This window comes from Pinus tabuliformis, chromosome X, assembly GCF_031772625.1.
Source record: "Pinus tabuliformis cultivar Carrire ecotype Pingquan chromosome X, CPIR1, whole genome shotgun sequence".
In the NCBI taxonomy this organism is placed as follows: Eukaryota; Viridiplantae; Streptophyta; class Pinopsida; order Pinales; family Pinaceae; genus Pinus; species Pinus tabuliformis.
Genome location: NC_142308.1, coordinates 3,109,256 through 3,121,921, shown reverse-complemented (window position 1 = coordinate 3,121,921; position 12,666 = coordinate 3,109,256). Strand labels below are relative to the sequence as shown.

Genomic DNA, 12,666 nt, shown 5'->3' with positions numbered 1-12,666 from the left:
CATCTGCGCTTTTATTTAGAGAAATTCACTAACTTTAAAGCAATGAATCGTTTTGTTTAATGTTTTACTTGGAAGCTTTAATTTATGGTTTTGTTAGGAGTCAGTGACAACAACATGTTTAGGCATCTTATTGCTAACCAACTTTTCTAGTTTGAATCACCCAGTTCCATACAACAACATACAAGCCCTAAAGCTAATTCTAAGCACCTTCTTTGATGAATTTGCAAGTACTTTTCTCTGTTGCAATCACATATGGTGGTTGTATCTCCTCCTCACATAATTTTTTGGCCATGAAAAAACAAAGAGACTTCCAAACCTTTCTTTGGCACCACGAATATACAACTCATAATGCAAGCATTTAAACCATTAGGGGAGGGACACCATTATCCAAATTGAAAAGAGTGAGGGAGGGACTAAAATTAGTGAAGAAAATCACATGTATTTAGGCAATTTTTAAATTTAAATTTAACAAACAAACAAACAAACAAGCTAACAACATTTTACTGCTAACCACTGCTAACAATTTAAATGTATTATATTGCTAACAATTTAAATGTATTATACTGCTAACAACTTCCATCAACATTATACTGCTAACAACTGTTAACAACTTCGGTCAACATTATACTGCTAACCACTGCTAACAAAAATTATGCATCATTCAATTACACTGGTAACATAATCATAATCCAATCAAGTACCCATCATAATCCAGACCACTAATAACATGTACCGCCATACCCTCCATACCCTTCTTAAAAAGAACTAGAAAATCTAACTTACTGAAGAAAATCACTTAGTTTTTAAATTTAAATCTAACAAACAAAAAAACAAGCTAACAACATTTAACTGCTAACCACTGCTAACAATTTAAATGTATTACACTGTTGACAACTGTTAACAATTTAAATGTATTATATTGCTAACAATTGCTAACCACTGCTAACAAAATTTATGCATCATTCAATTACATTGGTAACATAATCATAATCCAATCAAGTACCAATCATAATCCAAACTACTGATAGCATGTACTCGTCACACTGTCCATCACAAAAACCAGAAACTCTAACTCACTGAAAAAAAATACCAACATAACCACACAACATCAACTTCAAACTAGTACCATATCAAGATGAAAAGAAAAACATCGCCCAAACAATCTCAGCGAGATCGTAGCCAAGCCAATTAGCAACACCAATAGTGAAAAACCCTGTGTACTTACAAAATTTCAATCAAGACCATGATTTACTAGATTCCTCTATTCTTAAGAGATTCGACGCTGAATTACTTAATTAGGTCTCTTCGTCTTACGCCGGTTGTAAACACTTTTCTATTTGTAAAACACTATGTCTAGAAGTTCTATTAATAATATTAAGGGCAAGTGCCCATTTTCTGTAACAACATTTCAATAATATTTGTGCTCTGTCTATTTTGTCGAAGGTTTCACCTCCTCCTAAGGATTTATTTCCAAGCTCTTATTTCACTCGTCAATTCTTGGTTCAAGCCCATAAGGCCGTGACTATAATTTTTCTTCTTACATTTCCAAGACAGCGAATACTTATTGTTCTATAATTAATTAGGAATGATAGTTAAACATGAATTCTCTAATGGGGCTTCTTATCTTTTTTAAAAATTAAGGCTCGGGCTTGTAGGGTAATAATTTTTTAGAATTCTTTCTCTGTTTTAAAGAAAAACAACTGTATGCTCTCTTTTGTCCTTTTACAGTTGAACCTGTAGCTTATTAAAGATTTCAACAATACTTTCTACCTTGGTGGGTTGTGCTCATTTCAAACCCTATTCTCACATACAAAGCAATTTAATACACCAACCCCAGCACTGAGCGCGCAATCAGAGTAAATTATCGCAACCAGAACACCAAAACATTAAAACTACAACCAGACTCGATGCACCATTGCTGCACAAATGACTTGACGCATAAAGTATTCATTCTTCAAACCCCACAATTTACAAAAAGCCCACACAAAATCCACAATTTAGACAAAACCAACACAACTGAAAAGTGTTCAAAAACACAGGCAAATAAGCACAAAGGTACAATAATCCATCCAATGAAATGTGTTTAAAAACACAAGTAGATATAGGATTGTAGGATAATGTCCTACCTTCTAGGTCTCGTTTCGTCGGCTTCCTCCCTGCTAGTGCGCCACAAGAACCCCATATGCTCGATAAATCGTAGCTTCAACTGCAAAATCGCACAATGACCTGCAAGACTGGCCTACCATGGGGTTAGACATAAAAAACCTCCAAAAACTTGCATAAAACAAGCAAAAATCTCTAGTGTAGCACATAAACTTACTCTTCTACCTGATAAAACCCTTCAGAGCATGAAACTGCCATAACCAACACTGAGCCGAGCTAAATTTGCCATAGGGATGAACAAAGACGAATACCCAGGGCAATACACTATACGGGGAAGAGAAAAAAACCCAATAAACCATACCAAACTCTAGATAACAACCTCACAACCCCTTGAACAAGCAGTGGAAAGACCACATAACTCGCCATTTGCAGGGCCAAGGATAGGCATCGTTGTAAGCGGCATTGCAACAACGTCGTGCAAGTACTTGGGATCAGAAATGCACAAGAAACATTCCCGAACAGAATAAGGCAACAATTGAATGAAGGCTCAGACAAGTTGCCGCTAGGTTAGCCTAACGCGCACTAAACTAGTTGAACCAGTGACCACACACACATGACATGTGTCGTATGACACTTAAGTTGGTTGACGTGGCATCGATGAGGTCGTAGCTGGACCCGTTTGCCTAATGGCATCCCTCCCCTAATGAATTTCAATAATAAGTACACCAAATACTTTAATTTCAAAGGCTCAAAATGGAATATGACCTAAAAAATTTATATGAATTTTGGAATCAAGTTACCATATTTAAATGTTGAAAATATTGTTCATTCACATTTTTGAACTTACCCATTGTTTTTCTATTCTTTCATAATTAATGTGCTTCTTTCTACCATAGTGCACAATCTTTTGGATAGTGAAGGAATTCTGTGTATCATAAAAATTTCATCCACTTAACGAACCATATCATTTTGATCTCGCCATGGAATCTTTAAAATAAAAAGAATATCAGATAATATATTTTAATGGTAAAAATTCTTATTGGAATTTTTAGAATAAAATGAATATGTGATAATATATTCTAATGATAAAAGTTCTTATTTTATGGATACAGTGATAAAATTTATGGAGATGGATGTTTTGTATTTATTTTTCTAATCTATGGAGATCCATGTTACAATTTACAATAATTTTGCATGAAAGCTTTTCTGGATGGAACAAGATTTATTAACTAAAGAGTGACTAAAGAGCGGCAGCGGTTACAAAATATGGTCTTTTTTGCACTGACATTAGTAGTAAGTATTTATTAACTAAAGAGTGACTAAAGCGCTGGTTACAAAATATGGTCTAGTAAGTATTTATTAACTAAAGAGTGACTAAAGAGCCGCAGTGGTTACAGAATATAGTCTTTTTTGTGCTGACATTAGTAGTAAGAATTATTCTTATCTCAGAATATAGTCTTTTTTGTGCTGACATTAGTAGTAAGAATTATTCTATGCTTAATTATCTCTTGCTTTTTAAACGGAAATGGAGCAAAATTAAAGGGACATGGTGTGGTAGGCAAGGATTTAATAGATACTATAAATTATTTATTAACTAAAGAGTGAGTAAAAGGCGGTGGTGGTTACAAAGTATAACTTTTTTTGGGCTGACATTAGTAACAAGAATCATTCTCTGCTTAATTATCTCTTGCTCTTTAAACCAAAATGGAGCTTAAATCTAAACCAAAATGGAGCAAAATTAAAAAAGCATGGTATAGGTAAGGATTTAATGGATACTATAAATTAAACATACCCAACACAATTTATAAAACATTAATGACAAATCTTAATTTAAAATTTTTAAAATTTGGAAAAATATTATTTCATTTCCTTTTTTTAATAAAGGGTTTATTTAGCACATGACGTGCATGATGTAATGGTTGGGGCGGATGGCTTTCACACTGCCCAGCCGAGTTCGAATCCTGCGGAGAGGTTGTAAAATGTTGTAAAAAATGTGGAACACTGCCCAGCCGAGTTCGAATCCTGCGGAGAGGTTGTAAAAAATGTGGAATATGTGTGGGTCCTACCAAAGCTTACAAAAAAAATAAAGGATTTATTTAATATACATGTGTGTAAAATTACAATTCTTTTTTAGAACTTTTAATAGTTGAAAAGTTAAATATATATATACCGTTCCAAATTAAATTAAAACTGGACCATTCAAATTTAATCACTGGACAGCGCTGCATTGTTTTTTTTATACCGTTCCAAATTAAATTAAAACTGGACCATTCAAATTGCAGCGGTGGATGGGAAAGATCAAGTGAAATATCAAAACATCACACAACGTGTCTCGCATCTTTCTTTCTTTCTTTCTTTTTTTTTTGGGTCTTTTTCTACAATAAATTTGATTACTATTGTTCCGAATTTTTAAAGTTAAATGGTGAAAATAATCAAAATTCCAGGTCCATCAATTTTTCTTTTCTCCCTTATGACCTAATCGCAGCAGTTGTGAAGATAATTTTTCTATTACTTGTAAATGCTCAAATTCCCCATAAATATTCTCTGCTGGGCCGCTGGTGTACCCACACATCTATCTGAATACCCTACCCACATGATTAAACGTCTCCCTTTCTGCTTCCTTCCCATTTCCCCCTCTGCATATTCTGGTCCTTTCCGCGACAGAGTCTTTCCATTTGTTTCAAATGGGGCGAGAGTTTAAGGATTCCTTTGGAGAGCACAATTGGGAGCTCAGAAGGTTTCACGTTGTAAAAGACAGGAATTGATAATAATGGAACCTCCCACTTTAACATGAGGAGGAGCTCATTCATTCAAAAATGAGGTCTGTATGAGCTCTCCTCATATTGAAGTCGGTGTTTCTCATTATTTCCCTCTTTTACAGCGTGAGATCTTCTAGGTTTCGATGCAGGGCAAAGATGTAGTGTATGCTAACGAAAATTTTCGAAATACAAGAAGTGAAAGAGGCCCTCTTTGACGTTTCATCTTTAATCTGCCGACACGAGCTTGGAGGCGTGTTTTGATTGAGATATCTTACTCTCTTATTACCCCTTGTTATTTATCAAGTTGCATGGGTTTACAAAGTTTCAGGTGATTTTTCTTTGTTTTATAGTGAAGTATTGTGGAGAAGGGTTTTATAAAACAACCTTGACTGTGGATATATCCATTCAAGACAAAAAGAGGGCATATCAACGCAGGTCGAACTTTTATCTTGGGTATATCCACACAGGTCGAACTTTTAAGATAAACTGTACACATCGATCAAAGATCCTTAGAGCAGTATGCGATCGAATATCTATCTTGTTTAGAAGAAAAGCAGAGATTTAAAAAAGCTGTTGTTATTGCAGTAGTGGCCAAGGGCGTAGAGATTTGGGTATCGAAAAAACAACCTTGGCCAAATAATTCTTCTTAACCCGTAAAAGATCTGATTAGTTCGACCCTGCAGAAGTTACAGCTACAAGGTCTTTCAATTCGTTCATCGGGGCTTAACTCAACATGATCTGCGAATAGACAGTGACGACTAAGGTATGTACATAATCTCTCACTTCCCTGAGCTTTTCCGCTTGCAGGCCTTTCACTAGCCACCACCTCATCTCGTTGTATTGTAGGATTTGATTTGAACAACTGGTTACAGAGTTTTTGGATGCGTTCTATGGATTGCTCTACTGATGTAAGCATCCTTACCCTTCCCTGTCTTCCCTTCAAAAGATCCTAAGGTTTTTGTTGGAACTTTGGAAACATGATCATTGAAGCGAAGCACCCCACTTACGATTTCCAAAGCCCACAAGGAAGCTGTTACAAATATTTTCTTGCTATAAGGCGTTTTCTAATTTGGAAACTTTGGTGTTTGATCCATGTGTCTGATGAGAACATATCTTTTCTACTAAAATGTTACAAGTTCAAATACAGATTACAGCAGAATATGTATACCTCCAGAGATTATTGAAGCCGAGCACCCCACTTGAAATTTCCAAACCCCATAAGGAAGCTGTTGCAAATATTTTCTTGTTTTAAAGCTTTGTCTGATTTGGAAACTTTGGTGTTTGATCCATCTGTCTAATGGTTGAGAACATATCTTTCCTCTTTAAGTTCAAATACAGAGTAGGGCAGAGTATGTACACCTCCAGATTTTAGCAATCAAATAAGTCAAATATGTGGAGGGTCCCATTATCTTACAAATGTCTGGCTTGGCTATTGTTGTTGTTGTTATTGTTATTGTTAATGGAGTGGCAATCTACATCCACTTGGTTTCAAACAAATATACTTTCAAATTCTCTAATAATTTAGTACTTCTTGAGTGCGATGTCACAACAATTTCACTATCTCAGGTGAGAGACAAAAATATTTGCACTGTGTGGTCCTTAGATCTCACAAGTACAAATAGCACATCGACTATGCTGGGTAGAAACACACTTGATAGGTACAAACTTGAGAAAAGCATTTTGTAATGGTATTGGAAATCTAAGCAATTTTACAGTCTTGGATATCATAAGTTCTTTGTTGAAAATGCTGACCCTTGCTTGACTTAGTTACTTAAGGAGCTTGAAAGAAAACTATTGGCTCTTTTGTTTATTATTTGGAATCTTTGTTAGATTTATTGGCATTCAACAGTGTCTAGGATCAGTATGTGAAAGTGGCAATTACCTTGGAAAGTTGGATGATATGGTGAGGGTTGAGGAGGTTGGGTTAAATTTGACTCTCCCTTAGAGGCAGGGTTGAGGAGTTTGGGTTAAATTTGACCCTCCCAGGGTTGAGGAGTTTGGGTTAAATTTGACCCTCCCTTAGAGGCACCATTTTGTGAATGTCTGATGACAATTTAGTGGAGGTTGGAGCGCTGCCAACAAGGAATTGACTTAGCCACTTCGCATTGTGCATTGAAGGAAATATAATTTCTTTGGAGTAATTGAAACTGCTAAAACTAAGAGTCTTTTATAAAAGAGGACGAACCAAGGCTTTACATTTAAGGTCCATTGTGAATCCTCCAAGCCAGTTGCGTTAAAAGAATAATGAACCATCTTTGTGATAGTTGTCAACTGCGTCTTGAAAAGGCGAGTTATGGAACTATTTGATAAATCAGTTATAAACTATGGAACCATTTGATAAATCAGTTATAGACTAGCAGAAATCAGAAAATAGAACACATGCATCTGATTTGTTGATGTTGCAATCGTTGTCGTCATTGTTTTGTTGGATCAACAACATTTTGAAGAGCACCACTTACTAGGAGAGAAATTAGATGGAATGGGTGTACACCTAATTCGTCACAGCAAGAATGTGTGAACCCAAATGGAAAGATTCAGTCAACTGTAACATTTCATGATCCTAACCTTAATTTAAATCGTCAGGAATCCATAATCTCAACCTCAACTCAGGCAGAATTGTAAGAATCTCCCCGTACGCCATTGTGTAATGAAGAGTTAGATTCCAAGGGGACAAAGGAGCCCAAGGATGAATGTGAAGATGCCAAAAAACTCCATACCAAAATGTGGGTATGGAATAGGAGTGATATGGCGTTGTTATGCTGAGTCTTGTTCCTGAGAATGGTGAGGAAAACTGTCATTTGATAAGTAAAGGAGGGCCCACTTTCGTCCCTTGCAGAATTTTGTCAATCGTACATAAGAGGATAATTAGTGCGATTCTATGGGGTCATCTCTTGAGTCCTAAACATGAATGAAAGTTAATAGGAAGGTCAAAATTGACTAGTTGACCACGTAGGAAGACATGAAATATGGGTATCGACAACTAGGATAAAATTAGGGATGGTTGGAAAACTGTAAGGCATCCAAGAGGCTAGAAAAGTAATAAGAATGGCCACAATACAAAATAAGACAACTGACGATTTTGAAAGAGGCCAAATGTTTGTGCATATGCTTGCTGTAGTTCTTGTAGGGATAGATTAAAGGTTGGACAAAGTCCAATTGCTGGCAGTTTTTCTCCTGCAGGCAGGTCTCCAAGGATGGTTGCTTTTTCTCCAGCAGTAGGATTCTGAGGACGGTTGTTAGCAGCATGAAATGCTATCGTTGTATTAAAATTGGCAACTAGGGCAAAATTCCACCTTGGGACAGCTCATTTGATGGAGATGATGATTGCATTAGATTCCTCTTTTTGAGAGGACCAAGATTGATATAAATATCATCACATTCGAACCAGCAAATGTATGATTTTGAATTTATGCCCACTCACAAATTGTTCAGGTTGGCTTTGTCATCATGTAGATTCATGGAGCCCAATAGGCATGACCCTTTCAACTTCATTGTCCCTTTCAACTTCATTGACTTGTATAAATACAAGTGTCCCTCCTCGTCATTTGGCACATTCATCACTAACTCATTCTCTTTCCTTCTCTTATTGGTTCGTACAACATTGGGCAGTTTTTCTCTCTCATACGTGTGGCAAGAAGGACAAGTTTTTTCTGGGTTGAATTCCAAAACCGAAATTTCAAAATTTTAGATAGTTTGACCAGCATTGACCAAGGGCTTGTTGACTAGTTTTGACTACGATTTTTGGAGGAACATTTCTGTTTGACCAAGCCACATTTACTGGCATAGAAATTGAGATTTCTTGGGCTGTTTGACCTGCGTTGACTGCAGGGTTGACCACATGTTGACCAAATTTGATCGTTGCTTTTGTGACTGTTTTGGGTTGACTTTGACTACTGTTTGAGGCTGAGTTTAACTGTTGTTTTGACCAACGTTGACTTTCTGGTTAGGGCTGAAGTTTGACTATAGAAATACACATGGCTGCTTTGACTTTGAATTGGGCAAGTCAATCTGACTTTTGTAGTCTCTCTCTCTACTGAACTTTTGATATAATAATAAGAAGAATTGATCAAGGGGTTTTCCCCACATTGGGGTTTTTCCCTGGCATCTGTGAAATTTGGTGTCTTCTTGTCTTGCCTTGTCTTCTACATTTTGTTTCATGTTCTATCTGCTTTTATTGTTAATGTGATTCTTGTGATTGCTATTGGAAATTCTTATTGGGCTACTAAGGAACATTGAAGTAAATTGTGCTAAACATAGAACATACCATTGTTAACTTAAATTAACATGGAATTAGAGCCCAGGTGAAGACAAAACCCAAGCAATAGTGAGAAAAGCAATCACTAAGGAAAGTTGTTGGACAAAGAATATAGGTCTAGCTTCAATGAGGACTACATCATACTTCAAATCCAAGGACAAGCTCAAGGACAAATCCGACTATCATGCATGGAAGATGACTTTGGATTTGATTTTGGAAGAGGATGATGCTATGGACTATGTAAAAGGAAAAGTGGTGGAGCCTCCTTCAAATGCACCCGCTACAAAAACAAAGTAAAAGAAAAGTAAGGTCAAAACTAAGAAAATTATTGTAGATTCCATATATCTTGAGGACCACAACATAATTATCTTAACTTTATGGACTTTTACATATATCTCGAGGACCACAACATAATTATCTTAACTTTATGGACTTTTACATATATCTCGAGGACCACAACATAATTATCTTAGCTTTTTCCCAACAGATGGAGTCAGGAACATAAGCATTACTCCTGTCCCAATATTTCACCAACGTTAGTAGTCGCTCAGTGTCCTAGTCGTCAATCATTGCCTCTGTCTGTCAGAAAATTCAAAAGCTCCACAACGCGCTGGTTTTAAACAATTCAATAAAGGTGCGTATAAGGCCGAAGTTATTGGAATTTCCACTTTCGGCTTCCCGCCTAGATAATTTACTTGCCATTGGCCATTATTGGAGAATGGGTTCTGAGCAATTGCAAGTGAGTTTTCCCTTAATTATTATTGTTTTTTTGTTTTATTAAATATTATATTAACAATCTGTTTCACGTATCACATTATAATAATTTTTTCTACGTATTTGATGATATTAGGTTGATAGCTTCGTGTAATTTTTTTGTTGGTAGATTTTATATTTGAGTTTGAATTTTACTAAAAGGGTTGATTGTATTATAATAATTTCTTGTGGGTATTTGATGATATTAGGTTGATAGCTGTATGCAATTTTTTTGTTTGTAGATTTTATATTTGAGTTTGAATTTTAGTAGAAGGGTTTAGGAAAATTTAATAGTACGTTTAAATTTTATTTAGGTTTATTTTTAAATTTCTAGAATCTCTGTTATTTATATTTTCAATTTAATATCTATAATATTTTCAATTTAATATCTCTATAAATAGTAGGAGAAAATCATTTTAATTCTTCTCATTGTATATAATAATATGATGTAATTTATTTTATTCTTTTCTTCATTTTATTGTAAATTATTTTTCAAAATTTTAACAATGTAATTATTTTTCTCTATATCTTATAATTAACACCTATTTTCTAATGTTTTTGCAGGTAGATGGAGAATGAAGATGATTGAGAATTATAATTTCTGATTTTTTGTTTATTTATATGTAAATTATATTATTATTTCTAAACAATAACAATTTTTATTAATAAGATTTCTATTTATTTTGAGGGAGTGGCTTTTCCCTCTCTCTAAGACCTCAAGATAGCTATGGCTATGACTATCTATGAGGAATGTCTACTGTGATTATGGTTATTTTGATATTATTCTTTTTTCTCTCTTCTTAAAGAAATTTACAAAAAAAATTGTGGAATGTAGTAAAAATTATAATTTGTTTAAATAAATTGATATTGGTAATGAATGAACAATGAAACTTTAAACAAAATAAATAAATAATTAAATTGAACTTCCTTATCCCACAATGAACTTGGGTTTATCAAACCTTAAGCTCCTTCGATCTATGCCTCATGTAGCAGTCACCTTAGTCCTTCAATGGTGATGTATTTAGAGCCAACTTGGTCCAATGTCATGCTTCCCTTCAATAGTCCACATATCTCCAATACCAAACATTGCAACCTGGACCTCTGATTCGACTAGTAAATCAACATCAACAAGATGATACACATACCTTGCTTTCCACCACACTCTTGGTTCTCTTGTCCTCAAGATCTAAGCTTCTTGAGATTTGGTTAGGGCACACCAAAAACCCTAAATAGCTACTCCCAACTATGTTTCCCTTCTCCAAACACATGCTCTTCTTTTTTTTCCTTTCTAGACTTCCAAAGCATTATTTTGGGTGTAAGGAACCTCCTAAAAATACCATATCAGATTACCATATCAAGTGATTGGCCAAGATGCAATAGGCTTTGCAGGGGGAATTGCAGTTCTGTGGAACCCAAATGAAATCACCATATATAACTGGGCCAGTATGAGTGGAATCCTTTCTGGGCTGGGGAGGATAGTAGGAACCAAGCAACAGGTGGTTATTTCAGGGGTTTATGGCCCTCCTACCCCTGGGAAAAAGGAGCAATTCCTCCACAGTCTCAAATCAGTCCGTAAACTTTACCCTGAAGCTGCTTGGATTATTGGTGGAGATTTCAACTTGATTAGATCCTTGGAAGAGAAAAAAGGAGGGATTAGGAGGAGGGATCACCTCATGGACAGTTTTAATGAGATGATAGAGGAGCTCAGGCTTGTGGATATCCAGACCATTAATGGGACATACACGTGGAACAATAGAAGGGGTGGAAAAAACCAAATTGCATCTAGATTGGATAGATTTTTAGTTTCCGAAGCCATCATGAACAAAGATGTTTTTGTGGAGGCCAAGATCATTCCATCTCTGGGATCTGACCACTGGCCGATCCGATTAGAGGTTGACATCAAGAGGATTCAGGGGAAAAGGCCTTTCCGATTTGAAGCCTTCTGGTTAAGGGACCCGGAGTTCATCAAGAAAGTTGAGAACTGGTGGAAACAAAGTACTAGTCAGGGCAGATGTAGAATGCATACGTTCCAGCTAAAGTTGAAAGAGCTGAAAGGCAAAATAAAAAAATGGAACAAGGAGGAATTTGGCAACATTCTGGAGGATAAACAAAATCTAGAAGGGGAAATGGCAGATCTTCAACAAAAGATAATTTTGGAAGGAAGAACGGAGGAAAGCATCCACAAGGAAGGGGTAATCCTTGGTAGACTGGAAGAGAGACGAAAGCAAGAGGAGATCCTATGGCGCCAAAAATCTAGGATAAAATGGCTTAGGGAGGGGGAAAGAAACACTAAATTCTTCCACCAGGCTATGGTCAAGCACAGGCAGGGAAACAGGATCCTATCGATCAAGGACAAAAACGGGGAAAGAGTGGTAGAGCAGAATGAAATTGAACAAGTCTTGATGGATCACCACAGGGAGATATTAACAGAACCTTAAATCGATAGAATGGGAGCCATACAGGAGATTTGCTCTGCTATCCCCAGTCTGGTCACTGAGGACCAAAATAAAGCGCTTATGAGGGCCGTGACCTTAGAAGAGTTGGAGGAAGTCGTGAAGACAATGAAGAAAGGGACAGCTCCTGGGCCGGACGGCTTCACTGTGGATTTTTACCAGGCAGGCTGGCACTTCTTGGGTCGAGAGATTCTGGACCTTGTGGAAGAATCAAGAATAAATCAAAAGGTATGGCCAGCTCTTAATTCTACCTTTTATGCTCTTATTCCTAAGGGAGACAACCTAGAAGAGGCTAGTGGCTTCAGACCTATAGCACTTTGTAACGTGATTTACAAAATGATCA

General features: G+C 36.2%; 1 protein-coding gene and 1 long non-coding RNA gene across 2 annotated transcripts; both read left to right on the top strand.

The window, feature by feature from the left end:
• The first annotated feature begins 4,629 nt into the window (after positions 1-4,629).
• Positions 4,630-10,541, top strand: LOC149137982 (uncharacterized). The gene is made up of 2 exons (XR_016264819.1): positions 4,630-5,625; positions 10,435-10,541. It is a non-coding gene; the product is annotated as an uncharacterized LOC149137982 (long non-coding RNA).
• A 774-nt stretch (positions 10,542-11,315) lies between these two features.
• Positions 11,316-12,308, top strand: LOC149137981 (uncharacterized). Its single transcript, XM_089450210.1, has one exon. It carries the CDS (start codon positions 11,316-11,318, stop codon positions 12,306-12,308), a length of 993 nt encoding a protein of 330 aa, XP_089306336.1.
• The last annotated feature ends 358 nt before the right edge of the window (positions 12,309-12,666 follow it).

What these genes read in the sequence shown, in the direction of transcription:
- LOC149137981 (XM_089450210.1), top strand. Translation starts at nt 11,316, where the DNA reads ATGAGTGGAATCCTTTCTGGGCTGGGGAGGATAGTAGGAACCAAGCAA.